Here is a 21426-nt window from a genome sequence, read left to right on the forward strand (position 1 = left end):
AGTGAGATTTTGGCAGGATGGGTGGTATGGGGATCAATCTTTCCAAGTGGCTTTCCCAAGGCTATATGGTATTGCCATTGATAAGGAGGCATCTATAGAAGCTTCTTTGTCTAGGCAGAGGGTGGAGGATAGAAGAATTTGGGATGTTTGTTTTATTCGAGAATTTAATGATTGGGAGATGGATGAAGGGCTGCATTTTCTTCGTATATTGGGAGCTAATACTCCTCCAATGGATGTTGGAGACCGGTTGGGATGGAAGTTGAAGCCTAATGGGGAGTTTGACATCCGGTCGTATTATAACAAAATGCGGGCTTCTCCCTCAATTGCCTTTCCTTGGAAACGTATATGGAGAGTAAAGGACCCTAGGCGAGTTTCTATTTTTGTTTGGTGAGCTTGGAATAAAATCCTAATAGGTGATAACTTCAGAAGATTGAGGGGATTGGATTTTGTAGATTGGTGCATTATGTGCCGGCATTGTGGAGAGACGATAGATCACTTACTTCTTCATTGTAAGATGGCTTATCGGTTGTGGAGTTTTGTCTTAATTACTTTTGGTTTGTCTTGGGTTATACCTAGATCGATCCCAGATTTGCTTTTTGGTTAGTGGAATTGGTTGGGGAAGCATTCGTCTCAAGTTTGGAACTTAGTTCCGTTGTGCATCCTATGGTGTATTTGGAAGGGGAGGAATCGGCAAACTTTTGAGGATGTGGATAGCTCTGGTGTTCAGATGATTGCTTCTTTCAGTGGGACTCTTTTTAATTGGTTTCGGGCATGGAGACTCATGACTAGTGATTCTCTCCCCTCTTTTCTTAGCTCTCTTTCTCTTTTGTAATTATTATGTTGTTGGTTTTCTTTTTTTGTTTTTTCTCTATTTTCTTCTTCTAGGTTTGCTCCATGTTTTTCATGCATTGAGTAGCCGTTCGTATATATAACATTCTTACTTATCAAAAAAAAAAAAAATTGCATAAGGGGGCCGTTAGAAGGTAGTATATGATGGAGAAAGAGGAGGACTTGTCTACTTAAAAACATTTTACAAATAAACTATAGGATAACTAAAATAACCTCAGAAGCTAAATAGTTTCTTAAAGGAGTATGTAGAATAAGGTACTTTCCAGAAATTCCTGTGACATAATTGCCAATTCAAACTACCCATACGTTATCTTTATTAGTCAGTTAAATTTTTTTTTTTTTTTTTATTTATAAGTATTAGTCAGTTAAAATAACAGCCCAAGTACTTTCATATTTTAATGTTTATAAGCCAAATTCCACACAGAAAGAACTGAAAATCAGATCATATATATTCATGACCCAAGAATTATAATAACAAACAAAAATATAACCATATATATCCACCAGATCTTTTCCTGTTATGATATTATCCAGCATCTTAAGGTATGATACAAATTTGAAGTCATTTTACATTATTCAAAATGATTGCACTACAAAGTTGGGAAACCAGGAATTATGTATGTTATATATCAATTTTTTTTTTTTTTTTTTTTTTTGTTATATATCAAAACTAGACCATCAAAATAATCCCCCCATGTTTGAAAATCGCAACTGAAACAATTAGCACCAGAAATCCATACTAAAAGGACCTCTTAACAAGCTCAAACAAAACTCATGACATTTTAAGAGTATAAAAGTGAACTAGTCAGCTAAATAACCTGGTTGTGACCCATGGCAGGAGCAACGGCATAAATCAGCCTTGCATTAGTGATCTTTTCATTAGAAGGAACATACGGATCCTTCCCCATACTATTTGAACAAGAAATAGAAGCTCCTCCAATACTTCTTGAGAAACATCTCCTTCCTCCTCTCAATTTCTTTGGGGAAAATTGACCCCCCGCAAATTTCCCATCCATGTCAATTCTAATATGACTTTTCCACTTGTATAGATGATGCCGCACAAAAAATAACACATTCCCTAACACAAACACAATTATTTGATCTTAAAAACACCAGAGGCCAGACCATATTTCTAGGATTTTACAAAATTATTATATATATTAATCAAGACAGTTACCATATGGTGAATCTAGCAAGCCAAATATGAGCATAAGTCATATCCATGTTAAAGTACAGAGAAATTGATTCTGGATATCTGTAAATCTCTTCTTTAGGGCAGTTACTCAACAAGCAAACATTAACAGCTCTAACCTGTGATGGAGGCTTGGAGTTGCTTGAGAGCTGGAGCATAACATGAGGGAAATGCAGTACTAAAGTAGTTAGGGAACCAATATATTTATATTTAATGTGGTTCATTTGGGAGGTGGAGCTCCAATTAGATAGTCTAAAGCAAATTTTCTGAGATGATAAAGTTATTGTTCAATGAGACTCAATTCTTCCTTTTTTTTAATTGCAAAGAATTCTAAAATACAAAGAACTGTATAATCCCCTCTTTTGTTATTTCTCACTTCTTAAAGCTCTTTATCAATTTGATTACTAAACCAATGTAACAACTTTAAAAACACATTATAACTGTATTTTACCAAATTCTAATAGCATTTTTATTAAGAAAATTTTTTTGCAAAATATTTATTGCTAAAAGCCTAAAACTATACATCCCACCACAATTCCAAATGGGCGCCAACTAAGCCAGGCTCAAGCTTGACTCTCATGCCAATTGTTTTGCAACCCAACTAGACATAAGAACAATGAGTAAAATACAATGACACATGAGTCCAATTTATCTTTTGGAATCCTTTTCTATTTTGTTCTAGTAGTTTCTACTTGGTTTAGTAAGGGATTTTTTTTTTTTTTTTTTAATCTTAGTCTGTTTAGGAAAAAGATTTTAAACCAATAATCCTATCAGAATTTTTATGCTTTGAGAGCATGATTACCTTCTCCTTTGTAGATATGATTGTGAAGAAACTTAAAAATGATTTTCTGGGTTTCATCATTTTTTTTTCTCCTTTCACTCATGATTTTAAAATTTTAATACCAAACAGACATCAATTTCCTTCAAAATCTTTTGGTAAGTGGTCAACCTTGATTAGTCTGTTGAGGATTCATAACCGAACCCAAAGTTTTACGATTAAGGTTTGGTTGTTGTAGTTGTTGTTGTACTTATCAAATTTCGATCCATTTTATAATATTATCATCCTAAAATTCCTTAAACAAAAAAACCCGTCCAAGAAAACTCAATTAGTGCTAAATTTCTAAAGTTGGTCCATCAAAAGATTCAGCATAATAGCTCAGTCCAGTACTCCTTACTTTCCTACATCACAAAAGCGTATCAAAGTGCAATATCTTTTTATTGGCAAGTTAGCCAAGAACTTTGTAACTCAACTGACTACTCGACTTCTAGACTTCAAATCCCCCATCCCCCATCGTAACTATCAATCATCAAAAAAATATTTATTTGTAAGTTACAATGGTTCTTGAATGAACCCATGACCTCACCCTCCACCTTATGCTTACAAGAGGAATATATGTGACTAGAGCTAGAGCTCACTGACAAAGTCTAAAATTTTTCTCCTCCTAAGATGGTGAATGACCAAAAATAATTTTTGTGTCCACTTTGAAAATAAACTAGAACTACCCAGCAATTCAAGAAAGACTCAATAAGTAACACTACATGTTAAAATGAAAAACCCAACTGAAACACCAAACTATTAAAGAATTTAAAAGACACCCAAATCAAATTTCGTAGCTATCAATTTAACAGGCATATATGAATACATAATATACTACAACCCAGATAAACGATTTTTTATTTATTAAAGAAATAAATAAATTCAAGGAAACAAGGTTTAGTGGTTTATAAGTGCATGTCTGTGCAAGAGAGAGAGAGAGAGGTACCTGCAGAAGATGGAAATGGAGGGAATGCCTGGAGGTACATATTGATGAGAGGGAGAGGGAGAGGGAGAGAGAGAGAGAGAGCAGTTTGGAGTTAGGATGGTGCGTGAGCGCGCTCAGTCAAGCCTTTTTCTCTCAACATTTTGGCAACATTACATTTTAACCACAAATTAATAAATCCTTAAATTTTCAAAAATACTAAATTAAATTTTATTTTGAATAATAATAATAATAACTAGTATACGAGCACGCGCGTGAAACTTTTCTATTTTTTTTATAAAGATTAATAATTTATATTTATTATAATTTAGGATTTTTACTTTTTCCAATCATAAAAAAATTAAAAAAAAAAAATACGTGAGGTGAGTTTTGTAGATTAGAGGAGTTTTAAAACTAACAGAAGAGATATCCTATTTTGTAGGAAGTTAGAGCATTAGCATTGAAAAATGCTAATGCTATATTTCAGTCCTTTTTAACATTTTATGTCTCAAAATGGGCTGCATCAAAGGATGCTAAACACAGAAATTGTAAAAAATTTTACAATAGTGCTACAGTACAATTCTAAAGTAGAATTGTACTGTAGCACAATTGTAAAAAATATATATATATATTTTAATCGGCATTTCTCTCTCCTCCATAATTTCTGTTATCTTCTCTCTCTTCATTCTCTCTTCCTCATCTGCTCTCTCCGCTCTCTTCATTCTCTCTTTCTCACTTTCCTCTTTCAAACCCAAACCCAAACATCTCTTTCTCATCTGCTGCTGCTACTACTTGTGCAAAACGACGGCGTTGAAGAAGAAGAAGAAGAAGTAAACGACATCATCCATCTCTTTCTCATCTTCATTCTCTCTTTCTCACTTTCCTCTTTCAAACCCAAACCCAAACATCTCTTTCTCATCTACTGCTGCTGCTACTTGTGCGAAACGACGGCGTTGAAGAAGAAGAAGAAGAAGTAAACGGCAGTCTCCGCTGGCAACGCATTAATCTATGTGGGATTAGCATCGACCAATACCAACCGCGTTGAAGATCGGAGTGGGTCATGGTGTGGGTCACGGAGATCGGAGATCGGAGTGGGTTTTTGGTTGTGACCGGTGTTTTTGGTTGTTTTTGGTGTGGGTCAGGTGTTTTTGGTTGTGGTTTTTGGTTGTTGTTGTGGTTTTTGTGCTTAAAGGGGTTGTGGGTCGTGGTTGGGTCCGGGGTTTGGGTCTTGGTTGGGTCGTGGGTGGATTGTGGGTCCGGTGTTTGGGTCGTGGGTGACGGCGTGGGTGTGGTGGTTGTGGTTTTTGGCTGTGACCGGTGTTTTTGGGGCTGGTTTTTGGTTGTTTTTGGCTTGGGTCCGGTGTTTTTGGTTGTGGTTTTTTGAATGGGTTTACTCTGGTGGGTTTCAAATCGGCGGTGTGGTTTCTGATCGGTGGCTTGGGTGGTGGGTGTGGTGGCCGTTGTTGGCTCTGGTTTGATGGATTGTGTGTGTGGCTGTGTGTGGCTTTGTTGATGGGTCTGTGTGTGTGGGGTTCTGTGAGATGAACCAATACTAGAGGTTGAGGGAGGCTGAGGAAAAAAAAAAAAAAAACGGTTGGAAAGCCTAGGAAAGTGGAACTGAAAAAAAATATTGGTTAAAAAGAAATAATAAAAAAAGATTAAAAAATAATATTTTAATAAGAATAGAGTTTTTGGATGTGGGAGGTATTGTAAAATGGGATGGTATAAGTAATAAAGTGGCTTTTTGGGATGGTATAATAGTATAGCATAGCATTTCTCAATGCTAGTGCTCTTAGAAGTAGGGATGGCAATGGGGCGGGGCAGGGCTGAATGATGGAGTCTTCGTCCCCGTCCCACATGATTTTGTCTTACCCCATCCCCGCCCCGCCCCGTATGATGGGGAAAATATTTTCTCCCCATCAGGCCCCTTGGGGCCTTGCGAAACCTCGCCCTACCCTGTAAAACTTTACTTTTTGTTAATTTACTCTACAATTAGTACAATTTTTTTAATGAAATCTATTTCATTGATAAAAATATACTTGAAATTACAACTAAATTTATCCTATTAAATCAAATCAATTTTTAGAAAAAATTGAATAACATATCCAAGTGTTTAATAAGACAATCATAAAAAAAAAAATCTCATAGTATAACACATAATAAAATAAAGGTAGAGAACTACATTAGATAGAATAAAATAAGCTAATATTGATATGTCTGTTTAAATAGTAGGGTTTTAGGGTATAAAAAATTTACAATTATAACATTTAGTAACACAGGGTGAGGCGGGGTGGGGACAAGGAGGGGCGGGACAGGGTGGGGTGGGTCTAAAAAGTCTAAACCCATCCCCGCCCCGCCCCATGGTGCGGAGCTAAAATCTTACCTCATCTCCGCCCTCCCACCTTTACGAGGGTAGGGAAAACTCGTGCAAGGTGAAGCGAGAAGGGGCAGGTTAAGCGGGGCAGGGAAAAATTGTCATCCCTAAGTAGAAGTAGGAATTTAAATCAACGTAAAAGTATGAGTTTATTAGAAGCATGAAGGCATTTCAAAGTAGAAGTAGGAATTTATTATTTTTGTCAATTTACTATTTTAACCCAATTTTTAAGTTTTAGGTTGGGGTATTTTTTACAGTAAAAAAAAAACAATAACTAACTTTCTTTTACCAATTTACTATTTTAACCTCATTTTTAAATTGTTGGTTAATTAATTTAGGGATATTTTTGACAGGAAAAAAAGTAATAACTAACTTTTTGAATCCTCTTAATATATACAGATTTCTTTTGCCAATTTACTATTTTAACCTCATTTTTAAGTTGTTAGTTAATTAATTTAGGGGTATTAAATGTAAAGTATTGTGTTTGGAATTTAATATAAACCAAAAGTTTAATTTTTTATTTTACCCATTTTCTCACCAAAAAAGTTTTAATTTTTTTAAACTGTAGAATTTTATTTATTATTTTAAAAAAAGTTTAATTTTATTTACTTGTTAACAATTCAGGTTTAATTTATTGTTTTTTAAAACTACAAAATTTAATGTATCAAACACCCTAAATTCTAAAATGTAAATTGTGAGGGCCGGCCCAAAATAACAGGTTGGGCCTTGGACCCGTCCGAGGACCCTAGCCCATCCGAGGAGTCAACATGACTCAAGCAATCCATGTTCAGGCGTCATAAGAAACAAAGACGACATATCCGAGGAGTAATTTCTCCTCGGATACTGAAACTTCGGAGCAAATGTACATCCCAGCCACTGAGACCCCTATCCTGGATACATGAACAGGAGGGAAAAACGAAATATCTAAGCTAAAGCTACCACCGCCACATTGAATGCACTACAACTACTCTCCTGGCCGCTTTAATGTGGAGAAGACCCCTGAACAGTGCTACCTTGGCTTCCGCAACTCACAAAGAACTGAGAGGGGTGTCTGATGAGACAGGTGCTCAAGTAATGGTTTGGATGATCGACAAGTGTAAAGCCAAGATGATAAGAAGAGGCCTATATAATGTGTTTAAGTCCCCGTAAAAAGGGGCAGAAGAAAAGGGAGAGAAAAAAGAAAAAAGAAAAAGACAGAGAAAAGACTATTGCATGAAAAGAGGTCCTGCTGCATCACTTTGTATCCGAAAATTAGTTTTTATCTTGATCCTTCTAGGAGATTTTGAAACGTAATGACTTTGTTTCTTGTTCATACATTCCCTCAACCCATGCAGTAATCCGTTTAACTTACTTAAACCTAGTTCTTAAACTCATACTCTACAAGAATTCATTGTGTTGGACTTTTTGGACCAAGACTTGAAGGACAAGGACTGGGCCACCGAATTGTTCCCCTACATAAATGTAATTTTCCTTAAAAAAGTTTCTCCAAAATTTTGAATAGACAACATTCCAAGTGGAAAATTATTGAGTACTTCCAAATATATATATCTATATATATAATAATAGGTGAAACTGAGAGAAATTCAAATTAGAATTCCAAATTAGAGTTCTAATTTTGCGTCATATGTCTTAAATTATTTATTCTTAAAAAGTTTTATTTCTTAATTTTAGAATCAAATGTGGGATCACATCATAAATATTCATCAAATTGAGTTATTGAGTACAAAAATCAAAGAGTCTAGAATAAATGAATCGTTAAAAAAAAAAAAAAAAAGTACTTTACAATAATTAAAAAAAATAAAAATGGAAAATTTACATTTTATACCTAATAATATCCTTACAAAATTTTTTAAAAAGTTAACAAAATATAAAAATGACTATTAATAGTATTTAAATATTATATATATGAATTATATTATGCATCGTATTGTATATCTTTAAGTGTATCTATGCATATGTATGGGGTTACAAGCAAGTTATAATAATATCATATTCACTCCTCTCACTATTACCTAATAGGAGAGATTATAACATAATATAATTCCAAATTATTGTACACTTTGAAAACCTCTCTAGTCCATCATATCATACACTTTTTATTTTAACTCATATCTCTGATATGATACCCATATTATTTGATTAAATGATTTAATAGATCATTGTACACTAAGTTATTAACCAACATATTTGATGGTCATATGATTTTATTAAAAATTTTAATAGATCCTTGTACACATAAACAATTATCTTATAGATTTGAAAATCATATGAATTATTTAGAATTATCTAAATAAAATAAAATTAAAGATAGAGTGATTTTAGTCATCCACGTATATTAATTTGTTACATGACATTTAAAATTTATATGATTTGTTTATAACAAATGAAAGAGATGAGTTTTAAACTGAAATTCTTTGCCATGAGAGACTTAAACACAGTCATTGATACAAAATTCTTGACAATTATGTGACTAATTTAGATAACTGTGTGGGTTAAAAATGGAAAATCAACTTAACTTGAGACAACTAATTTGTATTATGGACTAATGATAATCCATAATAAGAGATTTAAACAAGAACAAGAATATACGTAAAAAGTTATATTACTCAAGTATGTGAAAGGTGTTACAATTTTCCTATCAAGAACAAGCTCTTGAAGGTGTTGTAAAGCTCCCTTTTTCTCTTTGTGATTCTCACTCTAAGTTTTTAATTTCTTTTTCTGTGTCCCCCCACTTCTGCCCTTATCCTCCCTTATATTTGCCCTACTTCTACCCCAAGGATGTGTTGTCCCTCTACTACTGGAGATCTTTATATTTGACCAGGCTCTTCCTTCCTTACTTTTATGATGAATAGAGACTTTTGGGGCCCTTTGCATTATTTAGGCCAGTCACTCAGTAATAAATGCGACTATACCAGGTAGGTGAGCCTCATTAATGCAAGCGTGACTGTGGATTTATCGATAAGTTTCAGCAAGCTTCCTCGAACAATCTCGTACATTCCAGAATTTTTCCTTGGAAGCTTGATAGGTACTTCATTTTTGTTGGCTCGATTAGAGTCTTGTCTTCAGATAAGGTTCTCGATGAGTTTCATCTTTGGATCCAAGGTGACATATTGTCTGATCCATGGTCCAAGGTTTGGCTCTTTTAGTGAGGCTTATCCTTAAGGTGGGCTAGCTTGTATAGGGCTTATTTTCACCCATGGCCCAATGTTATTTGGGCCCAAAAAACCATCTCCCTACAATAACTTAATTTGTCATCTAAACGAAAATAGGTAGATGGTCATTTTAGTTCAACCATTGGGTAATGGGTTGAACAAAGATTCTTGGGTTGGAAGATAAACTATATCATTTTATATATATGCTTATATCCAAAGAGTTTGTCACAACGGATTGATCCCAAGATTATTGCTATTTTTCCAATATTTTCCTCTATGCGTATGGAGCAAAGGCAAAACGGCAGGCAGGGAAAATAGGCTCAGGCCAATTAGTATGGATACATACAACTTTTACAAGTTCTTGGCCATTGAACAAGTTGTCCAATTTTCTTTGTATTAACTATCAAGCAATACTAGTCACAGTCATGTACCTGCGAGATGTGCGAAAAAATTTCACGATTTTTTTTTTATTAAGTGAAAAATGAAAATAGATAACTATACTTATAAGTGTTAGTCCCAAATCCTTTTTAAAATGATGTGATTAGTTTCTAACAAAGTATAGTTCATACAATATATTAAAATTTCTAAATTAAGCTATCTATATTTGGTATTTGAAAGTGTTTTAAATTTAATAAAGTCTTTTTTTCAAAGAAATATAATGCATTTTACATTCAATTATTATATAAGGTTGACATATTTTATAAATAATGTAATGTGTGGTTAGAATTTGTTTCTCACGCTCCTTTCAAACGATTCATCCTCTATATATCTTAAATGGTCTAAAAATGAAGCATTTATAATTAAATATCATCACTTATATTACCAAAAAAAAATTACAAGACTTTAATAATATAAGAAAAATGTAATTTTATCAAGAACCTACTAACATTATGCTGAAAATGTGTCATAATTGTCAATGAAACAACTTATCTTTCTATACAAACTTGTCTCCCAAAGCATCATCAAAGTGGTCTAAATTGGACAAATGGAGCGAATTGGTTTGAAATGGACTGATAATGGTCCAAAGTGGACCGAAGTGGACCAAACTAGTCTGAAGTGGACCACAATGGACCAAGGAAACAAGGTCTAGTGGTTTATAAGTGCATGTCTGAGAGAGAGAGAGAGAGAGAGAGGTACTTGCAGAAGATGGAAATGGAGGGAATGCTTGGAGATGCATATTGATGAGAGGGGGAGAGAGAGAGAGAGAGCAGTTTGGAGTTAGGATGGTGCGTGAGCGCACTTAGTCAAGCCTTTTTTTCTCAACATTTTGGCAATAATAAATTATAATATATAATAATACTAAATTTTCAAAAATGCTAAATTAAATTTTTTTTTGAATAATAATAATATATAATAATGAATTCTATAATTTCAAGAGTAAAAAAAATTATATGATTAAATGTGAAAAATAAAAAATTTAACTTCAACGCAATTAAGTGTAAAGTATTGTTTTCTCAAAAAAAAAAAAAAGTGTTAAAGTATTGTGTTTGGAATTTAATATAAACCAAAAGCTTAATTTGTTATATTTTACCTATTTTCTCACCCAATTTTTTTTTGCAAACATGTTTGATTCTGGCGCCATAGATCCAATCGAGATCAGTGTTGGTAATTTTAATTTTAGGATATAGTCCAACCAGGTCAACCACGTTTCAATATATATATATATATATATATATATATAACTGACTTCTCAGGTACATTCTCCAGTCATACCCATCTTTGTAACCAATATTGTCATGGACATGACTAACGCAACTTGATGATTGAAGTCTATGTAAATGGTGTCAATGTCCTTGAAAGATTAAGGACTGCTGTTTTTTCATTGAGGCCCATCTGGATTCCTTTATAAATTATAAGAAGGACAATCCTAACCTAATATAAGGCTATGGTGGTGAAGTAGGACGACCATAGTTTTCTAAAGTTTAATAATTGTTGTCTCACAAAAGATGAGTTGTGGAAGATTCTTTGTTGTGGTGTTTAACTGTAATTTAAGAGGAGGCATTACGTATTGCTGAGAATCAAAGAGTATTAGAAGATTAAATAAAGCTCAATTGCCAACCTTGTTTCAATTAAATAGAATACTAAAATCAAATCTCCTTAAGTGTGTGTGCTTGCTCTCGTGTGAGAGAGAGATGAGTAGGAAAGAGGGAGTCATCAGTTTTGAGTGTCTGATACAATTACAGTGGGCTGGACTAGCAGCAATTCGCATTGTCAATTTGACATTACACAATGTTGAACTTGAACACACTTCAACCAAAATTTTGTTGGTTCATTGAAACTAAAGTTGATACATTTTTGATATTTTCTACAATGAGAAAAATAGAATTTTGGGAAGCTTCACTGTCTTGCATAGCTTGGCGTTTGGCCTAATATTACTGTCTGGATTTAGAAAAAAGAGAGGGATGGGATAAGTAACTCAGTTTTTGGACTAATGGAAAGGTCTAGAAAGCAAAAATGACAAGATATCTTTCATCAAGATCCATTAGGGTCTTATCTCATGAGTGACCTACCACTTGTTTCATTGGTGCATGCCCCCTTTGGAGAGGTTCAGGCCTTGAGCAATGAGTGTTGAACAGCTGTAGGGCCACACACACACAAACAAAGGGGGTGAGGTACTTGTTATACTCTTTCGCTTTCATGCTAAATAGCAAGAGTTTACATGCTGCTTACTTGTTTGATGCTTAATATTACATACTTGTTTTCATGAGAGAGAAAAAAGAGATAGATTGGAGTCTTAGAAAATTTCAAAGTAGAGATAGGCAATAGAACAGAAAAATGTCCTTCCCATTGATTGTAGAAGTGGCACCATGATATACCTTTCAGTGGTCCCATTCTTAAATTGGAATAGGGTGTTAGGATTTGTTAGCAAAATGTAGATACAACTAGAACTATTAAGAGATTGAAGAAGAAAAAAATGAAAAGAATAATCCTTAATTTATTGCATTACATTTTGTCTTCAATTAATATACTGTTCAAGATTATTATTTCTTTGTTGTTGCATCTTGTACTATGCTACATTCATCTGAAGGAGTAAAAAAAAATACACAATTAAAAAGTTTTTTTTATTTTTTATTTTTTTATTTATAATAATTAAGCAGTGTTAGTAATACAGTTGGTGGCCTTAGGACAAGTACTAAAAATATCAAACTACATTAATGAATATAGCAAATGCCTACAGTTTTAGGGGTTAAAGAATAGAGATAATCTCTTTCTTTTTTTTTTTTTTTCTTTTTTTTTTTTTTTTTTTTTTGTGTTAATGTCAGTTTGAATTGCCACCACAACAACCAGAATGGCTTATTTGAATTGGTTGATGCTCAAACAAATCAAGTTCAATTTGTTTAAAACTTGAATTCATTTACATACTATATGATACTTTGACTCACTTTTTTTGTCGTCTCTTTATTCAGATTACAAGAAATTAAGCCTCTCTCTATTCCATTTTTGGAATAAAGAAGAAGGTTAAGCTTAATTAACACAAGTTTACAACTGTACAGAACATGAATTTCAGCACATGATCAGTGAATGAGGACAAACCAGTGTGCTAATTAACCAAAGACAACCCATTCCCAAGGAACAAGGAATGGAATCCAGTGTTAATTATCTGTTAATTAATTCATATTTTAATTGTAAATCATCATGCAACTTGCATAAGTATTTATTTGTAGGGAAATGTATTATTAATTCCTCTCTTAGTCAATCCTAATATATATAAGGCTAATGTGTAGAATGACTAATGATGGCATAAATGTTATGTTTTTATACATGTTACATAACGAGTTTTTATTCTATTTATATTTTAAAAAAAAATTAAAAAAGAAGAAGAAGATGAAGAAGAAGAAGGTAATTTCCGTATAATCTTGTACTCTTCTTCCCAATTTAGATATTCTTGTTGGGTTCCTAAGATATTGTGCATAAACTGTTGGATGAGACTTTGGAAATTTTAAGTTCCAAAAATAATACTTTACAAGATTGATTAAAAATATATTTTTAGGGTCAATTGGATTCTTACAACAAACCAACTATTAACACTAGCCTCATCACACGCGCTTCGTGCATGCGATGAGGCTTTTTTTTAGGGGAAAAAAAAACTGTGTTTTTATTTTATATATATATAATTTTTATTTTTACAATTTAAATTATAAGTGGGTAAAATAATTTGACAATTAACAGGAAACTTGTCCTATTTTTTAGGCCATGTTTTAGGGGAGTTAGAATTGCATTTTTACAGAATTGTCCTTTAGTTTTGTCTCTACTTAAACGTAGGAGTTTTAATTTACATATCTATCCCCAGTAGTTGAAAACTTGTAAGTGGATATGATGAGGGTATTTTAGGCATGAAAAATGTGGAATCCAAACAGGGAAAGCCCCTTAAATAGTAGTATAGATAACACATATTTGGACTTTAGAGATTTAGATAATATCGTATACTGTATTTTATATGAATTCGGAGTTATCATTCAATTTCAAATGGCCAATGCCATGGATCCAAATTTCTCCAAAGAGTAAAAATTTGAAATTCACAAGAACCCATCACATGTTAATGTAAACGTTAAATTCTAATTCAACTATTCTAGATATATAATCACTAAACAATCAGTAAATAATTTATTTTCTCTCTCTTGCTAGGATCCTACATAATATTTTTTTCCCATGTGATTTAGAGAATCCTTAGTGACAAAAGAAGGATTGTGAGGTTCTAGAATCAATCAATTAGGCATCATTATGCTAAGAGTATTGTAGCACATCCTAGTATTTTTAATGTAAATGTTCATATTAAATCCCCTCTTTCAATATATAAAATTATAAAATTAAATACTAAAAAATGCACCATTCTAGTTGTAGGTAAAGCTTCACATCCTTTCCTCATGCAATGTGATGCTCGGTTTTCGATGCCCAAAAAAAAAAAAATATATATATATATATATATATATAAATTTCAAACAAGAAGTCCCTAAAGTCATCTTGAATGTGCGTGAGGTTTATTCATTATTGTTGAATCTTCAATATATTCTAACCTCTATCATTTATATGTTTTAGGGTAATGTTAATGGGTGTCCTTAGAACAATTGTTAATAAATTATATTAAAAAAATTTTAACACCACTTTCATTGGAAATATAACCAGCTTACAAAAAAAATTAATTGCTTTATTATTTACCTATACAAATATTTCTAAAAATAGTTATTAAATCAATACCCTTAGATTATTCATTAACATTTCCCTATGTTTTAATTTAGAGAGAGAATAAAAAAAATTGAAATAAGAAAATTATTAGATACTCATAGTCTTAGTCTTAGAATACAACAACGTGGTTACTCTATTCTTTCAAATGAATAATAAATCTTACCATTCAATTTATTAATACAACTCACTATTATATAAGAAAAATGAGTGCTATACAGTCTATACTACTCTTCTCTAATAATACTAAATAGTTTCTCTTCGAGAGTTATGTCAAGAATTGCCCAAAATACAACTCACTAAATAAATTATCAAGCTATTAGAGCACCAAAACTAGGACAAAAAGATTTTGATTTGTACAACCACCACATTATCAAGATTCAAGGAATCATTTGCAATTCTAGCAAAATGGTAAAGGATCACAGCAAACGCATTCTCATGGGAAATCCACTAATAATGAGCTCTGCAAATCCTTAAAAGTTAAAGATTAAAACTATTACCTACATCCAAATCCCTAGAGAAGGCTACAGCTAAATAAACTATTACAAAGTTCCAAATCATTTCCTTGCTAGAGAAGAAGTATTAAACAAACCCGCAATTTCTTATAAGAACTCTATCCAATTAGAAAACTGAGCCAGACCGAGACTCTGAGACAACAATTAGGAGTTCTAAAACAGATTTCCCATCAAATCAAACCTCAGATTACCTATGGTAAGCATTTGATACTTTTTTTTTTCTTAATTCAAAAATGGAGTTTTCAGTATAGACTCATCAACCTCACACTACATAACAACAATAAGTAATATCTTGTATATTACTAGAACGTTGGCTATTGCTTAAACCATTCAGCAAGTGAAGCAATTCGAGATAAGCATTTGATACCTAAGTTGAATGATTGGTGAGAGAGAAAATTGAAAATGGGTTCACGGGTTACAGATGTGTAGGAAATGAGTTGTTCATTGGTGGGGCAGGTGGTGGCAAATGCCAAGTGGGGTTCACAAAGGGCCTTGATTGACCACACAGAAGATAGTTCACGGGTGCTACATATATCACATAAAATAATAAAAATAACACTTTAGGACAAAAATCAGCACCATTGTAATTTGTAAGAGAAAAATATTTACAAAAAAAAAAAAAAAAAAAAAAAAAATGAAATGCAGTAAAAACAAAATAGAGGACAAATGAGCATTGAAAAGCCACAAGAAATGGATGCCAAATAAGATCTTCTCTCCTCTTCTCATCCACAAAAGAGATTCATTCCATGTCATCATATTCTTGGTAACCATTTGCAACCACAAATAAAGATGTTACTTTACCAGAGAAAATTTGCAACCACAAATTAAGATTTTACATTTTTGGCAATAGTTGGTGTGTGGGGGCACTTGCAATTAGAGGTGGTAATTTCTTTAGCCGGACGATATATATGTGACTTGAAAGGTACATCACGTAAATGCCAAGAGTGAGGTGTAAGGTTGATTGAGGTGGCTTATAATATAAAACGTGATAATTACATATATATATATATATATATAACGTGTGAATGAGATATCCAATATTATGTAAGTTGAAATCTTTTTTTTTTAGATAAAAATATGAAATTATTATTGAAAATGTGACTTTATAATTTTATAATTTCATATTTTGAAAACGCAAAAAAATGCGTAAAAAATGTGTAACAAGAATTAACTTATCATACAACTATATAAATTAAAGATAGCAAAGCTATTGAGTTATTCTCAATGAAATTATCTAGTGATTTTAATTTTTTTTTTGAACACCATAATGCATCGGTAGGTGAGCAAATAGTGACATATGAAACCAAAAGCATTAAAAACATTATATAATCGAGACTATGGACCAAAGGGTGAAATAGAAAAGCATATTAATTGCAAAGTTTTCAAGGTTCAGTTGTTTTGGGGGGCCACAAAAGTGTTAGTGTAATTTCAGCCACAAATTAGAGGACCACTGGGGGCCACTGGCACATTGCCTGTTGTTTTCATCCAATTCCTAGGGTCCTCCTACTCCTACGTATAACTCCAACGTGCTACGAGGGTTTACTAATTGTGTTTCATATAATGACATGATTAACCCTTACAATTGATTGTTTGCATCTTCACGTTATTGGAATGCATGTTCTTTTGGGGGAGTTGGAAGTATAAATCTCTTGTACGTAATTGTACTGAAAAATTAATCAAGAGCAGCTCATTGCTTAGCCAAATGGGGACTTAATAATAGGTGGCAGGAGTTTTCAATGAAATGTCCTTACCTGAATAATTTGTGAATGTGATCAAGATTAATGCTTTGAATTGTATTCTGTAACGTTGTTTTCTAATGAAGCTTGCTTGGATTTAAAAATTAAAAAAAAAAAAAAAAAAATTAAGCCAAAGCATTGCATTTCAAAAGCCAATGTTTTAGACAGAAATGGCATAAATTTTAATTAAAACCCTCTAATGACAGTACATTGGTAATTTCCACTTTCTATGTTTTTTATTTTTATTTATATTTTTATAATATATTAAAATTTCAACATATAACATCCGTTCTATAATGATTACTCTATATTATCAAGCGAAGACACTAATTGATTTTTGGTGTAAACGGGGTTCAAGTCACAAATCTTTTATTTGACAACAAAAATTTTTACAAGTCGAACTAACTAATCTACTTCTACCTTCTATGTTTAAATCGTTGTATCTTAGAAATTCTTGGGTGCACGAGTTCTTATTTATTTTTTTATTTTTTTATTTTTTCCACTAAGCAAAATTTAAATCTACAACTTGACTGGATTTCATTTCGTTCTTTACCTCTTAATCAAAGCTAAAAGTTCAAGAGACAAGAATGACTCTCACAATCATCTATGATCTTATACATTTCCACTTCTTGATATATACTTTGACATTCAAATGTTGGAAGAGAAACCGCTGGCTTACCTATAATATTATTATTGTAATGTCCTAACAAAATGGAAAATCTTATCCAGTTGTTCCAATAATGGTGTTGTGATGATTACTTTTTATATGATTCATTGTTCTGTCATCTGTGCATTTGGAAACGCATAATTCCCTACCCCACATTATATATATATATATATACACACGAAAAACAATTCATGTTTTTATTCTAGAGTGGAAGAATATGGACAAGGTTTTGTCACAAATAATGCTACAAGAATTATGGGCAGGTAGACAAGGTTTATTAATTGACTGGGAACTTAGTTACAAATTTATAGACCTGTAAATTTATTTTGAAATTGTGATATGTTGGTTAACATCAAATGAGATTACGGCTCCGGCTATGACTTCATTAATTTGTAATTGCAGGGGCCCTACTAAGCAAAGTGTGGACCGTCCTACCACGTCACATCTTTCATGAAGCTAACAGCATCGTAGATGGCTTAGCCAAGAGAGAAGTAATGCAAAGAAGCAGCCTAGTGGAATATGCACAATGTCCTACTTTTGTAACTTAACCCTATATATGGGATCTTTTGGAAAATAAGCACTCCTATAGAGTGTTCCTTAACATCCTTGACCTTGAACGCTAGACTTTGTCCAAAAATGACTAATGGACCAACTTTTGTAACTACTACTTAATCAAATAAAACGTCTCCTCTTTCTACCCAAAATAAAAACTAAATATATAACATTTTATGCAAAGCAAGAAAGGGATAAACCGAAGCCAAATTCTTACATGACATACTGATGCAAAGTAGACTAATAGATTTTTTGTCCCAAACCAAGTAATTATGTCAGTCGGTTGGTTGAATTTAGTAATTTACTGCCTATTTTAGTCGTTTAGCTAGCTTAGTTGATTCAGGCCTAAGTTCTTTGTTCTCGTCTTTTGGTGCACCGTGATAATAATTTAGCCATGTTTAAGTGGTCGGCACCTTTTGGTGTTTCTAACAAAAATATTCGGGGTTTGAATTTCCCCACCTCCAATTACCAAATTATCAAAAAGAGTTATCTTTGTAACAACTTTAGGTGGTTGTCTTTGAGTGTATATATATATATATATATATATGTAGCAGGCTCCCCTAATTGTATGAAGGCAGCCTAAAAACTTTGTATTTGCGACATAGCAAGACAGTTTATGGGATGTATTTGAAGTTTGGGTTTCGTAAATAAACATTGACATCGCTCTAAGGCTGGACCACATGCTACCTAGGCATTTAGATTAGTTTTCTTTGGAGATTTTTCCTAATTGGTATGTGAATCCGATATCTGGAAAGAAAGATGGTGAGTCGTCTACAAAAATTTCAGCAATTAGAGCTATGGTCCTTAATTCTAATGCAAAGAAGTCTGATGGAATGAAAAAAATATTTTATTATGGGGTCTCTAAGGTAAAGCATGGAAAAAATTGGAGGCATTATTTTGTCTCTAAAAGCTGGAGCCTGGAAGCCATACAAACTTTACAACGAGAAACCAAGGGCTTTCACGTAACATAGCCACGTGAACTATGCAAATTTCCATGACAAAATATCTGTAGCAAAAGATGCACGTGAACCATCTATAGAAACCCGAGGACCCAAGTGTCTTTGCCTAAACTACTCACTGTTTTCACAGTTCGTAGTTGAAGCCAAAACCAGGGATTAAATAAGAAAATAAACAAGAAAAAAATCAGTTGAGAGTACTTACTAGTACTACACAAATTGATCAGCTAGAGAAACCCAAGTGAGTAAAGAAAAAAGAGAGAGAAAAGAGTGCATCTTCAATGAAGAAACAAGGCTGTGAGATTGAGGCAATAGGCATCAACTATCAGATTCAAACACAAAAAAGAGAGCACCCTTTTAAGATCTTTAGCAGAGAGCCACAAAAGAGTCATCATGAAGTGGTTCAAGAACCTGATGAACCACAAGCCAAGGTTGAAGAACTATGTCCATGCCCCGGAGTCCGCCAAGTGTTAAAGGACGTGAACTGCCAGGCAAAACCATGGGAGATTCTAGCCATTGTCGGTCCAAGTGGAGCTGGAAAGTCTTCCCTACTAGAAATCCTAGCAGGGAAACACACACCACAAAGTGGTTCCATTTTTGTGAACCAAAAGCCTATAGACAAAGCTGGGTTCAAGAAAATATCAGGGTATGTCACTCAAAAGGACACCCTATTTCCTTTACTTACAGTGGAAGAAACCTTAATGTTTAGTGCTAAGCTAAGGTTAAGGCTTCCACCAGCTGAGCTGAGCTCCAGGGTGAAGTCATTGATTCAGGAGCTTGGCTTGAGTCATGTAGCCGGGGTTCGTGTTGGAGATGACAGAGTTCGTGGGATATCTGGTGGAGAAAGGCGTCGTGTTTCAATTGGCGTGGACGTGATACATGACCCCAAAGTGCTGATTCTTGATGAACCAACTTCAGGTCTGGATAGTACATCAGCGCTTCAAATTATTGACATGCTCAAGTCCATGGCTGAAACCCGAGGCAGAACCATAATTCTCAGTATCCACCAACCAGGGTTTCGTATTGTGAAGTTGTTCAATTCAATTCTACTGTTGGCTAATGGATGTGCCTTGCACCAGGGCACAGTGGATCAGCTTGGTGTGAACTTGAGGCTAATGGGGTTAGAGCTTCCTCTTCATGTCAATGTTGTTGAATTTGCCATTGAATCCATTGAAGCCATTCAACAGCAGCAAAAGTCTAAGCCAGTCCACCAACAAATGCTACCACAGTTGCCATCAACAACACAACAGAAGAAAAGAGATGATCCAGGTGAGTGTAGAAGCGGTAAGTGCACGCTACAACAACTCTTTCAACAATCCAAGGTTATTGATGAAGAAATCATCAATGTTAATGGTATCGATTTCCCTCGTGGCTTTGCCAACTCTAGATTGCAAGAAACCATAATTCTCACTCATAGATTCTCGAAAAATATCTTCCGGACCAAGGAGCTCTTCGCATGCCGGACAATTCAAATGCTGATTTCTGGGCTTGTCCTAGGCTCCATCTTTTACAATCTAAAAGATGATTTGGTTGGAGCTCAAGAAAGGGTAGGTCTATTTGCTTTTATATTGACTTTTCTGTTATCATGCACCACAGAAGCTTTGCCAATCTTTTTGCAAGAGAGGGAGATTCTTATGAAGGAGACCTCTAGTGGAAGCTACAGAGTCTCATCCTATGCCATAGCCAATGGACTAGTTTACTTGCCATTTCTGCTAATCCTGGCCATTTTATTCACAATACCCTTATACTGGCTCGTTGGACTCAATCACAATTTCATGGCCTTTTTGCACTTCTTGTTGCTGATTTGGTTAATTCTGTATACGGCAAATTCTGTTGTGGTATGTTTCAGTGCTCTAGTGCCTAATTTCATCGTCGGCAATTCTGTGATTGGGGGTGTCATGGGATCCTTCTTTCTCTTCTCTGGTTATTTCATATCAAAGCATGGAATTCCAGATTATTGGATTTTCATGCATTACGTATCATTGTTCAAGTATCCATTTGAAGGGTTTCTAATAAATGAGTTCTCTAATTCAGACAAGTGCTTGGAGTACATGTTTGGGACATGTATGGTGAGTGGAGAAGATGTGCTTAGAGAAGAAGGCTATGGGGAGGAAAGCAGGTGGAGAAATGTGATGGTTATGGTGTGCTTCATATTGCTTTACAGGTTTATTTCTTATGTCATTCTTAGGTGTAGATGCTCTCAGAGAGGGCTCAAGGATTCCCTTGTCTGAAGAATATAGTGAAATCTCTCTCTCTCTCTCTCTCTCTCTCTCTCTCTCTCTCACGAGTTGTTGAAAACATTGTTCAATGTTCACATGTTTTGGACTTTACTTAAGATAGCATCCAAAGAAGAAAAATCACATATATAATAATAAAAGAAGATATGTAATTTCTGTCACCAGATTGTACTAACATGAAATGTTGGTTTTTTATTTTCTATATTTCTTAATGACATGTGACTCTCTCTCTCTCTCTCTCTCTCTCTAGGCCTATCGATTTTTAAGATGATAAAC

The 21426-nt window shown here is 33.7% G+C and overlaps 2 protein-coding genes across 10 annotated transcripts in view; one reads left to right on the forward strand and one right to left on the reverse strand.

Annotated features, from left to right (window-relative positions):
- Positions 1-10522, reverse strand: part of LOC126702552 (histone deacetylase 14, chloroplastic-like) — a 41263-nt gene extending 30741 nt beyond the window's left edge. The window contains exons 1-3 of one of the 9 annotated variants that reach the window (XM_050401293.1): positions 3805-3940; positions 2161-2190; positions 1668-1927 (exon numbers count right to left, since the gene is read on the reverse strand). In XM_050401293.1, coding sequence (XP_050257250.1) covers positions 1668-1927; positions 2161-2190; positions 3805-3844 — 330 coding nt within the window. In that variant the 5' untranslated portion in view covers positions 3845-3940. Of the gene's footprint in view, positions 1-1667; positions 1928-2026; positions 2191-3804; positions 3960-10443 lie in introns of those variants that run through there. The other 8 variants (XM_050401286.1, XM_050401292.1, XM_050401290.1 and 5 more) reach the window with 8 other exon arrangements.
- Positions 10523-19001: 8479 nt separating this feature from the next.
- On the forward strand, positions 19002-21311 carry LOC126701738 (ABC transporter G family member 5). The gene has a single exon (XM_050400079.1). It carries the CDS (start codon positions 19195-19197, stop codon positions 21142-21144), a length of 1950 nt encoding a protein of 649 aa, XP_050256036.1. The 5' UTR covers positions 19002-19194; the 3' UTR covers positions 21145-21311.
- Positions 21312-21426: the final 115 nt, after the last annotated feature.

This window comes from Quercus robur, chromosome 10 (genome assembly GCF_932294415.1).
Source record: "Quercus robur chromosome 10, dhQueRobu3.1, whole genome shotgun sequence".
NCBI classification, from domain to species: Eukaryota; Viridiplantae; Streptophyta; class Magnoliopsida; order Fagales; family Fagaceae; genus Quercus; species Quercus robur.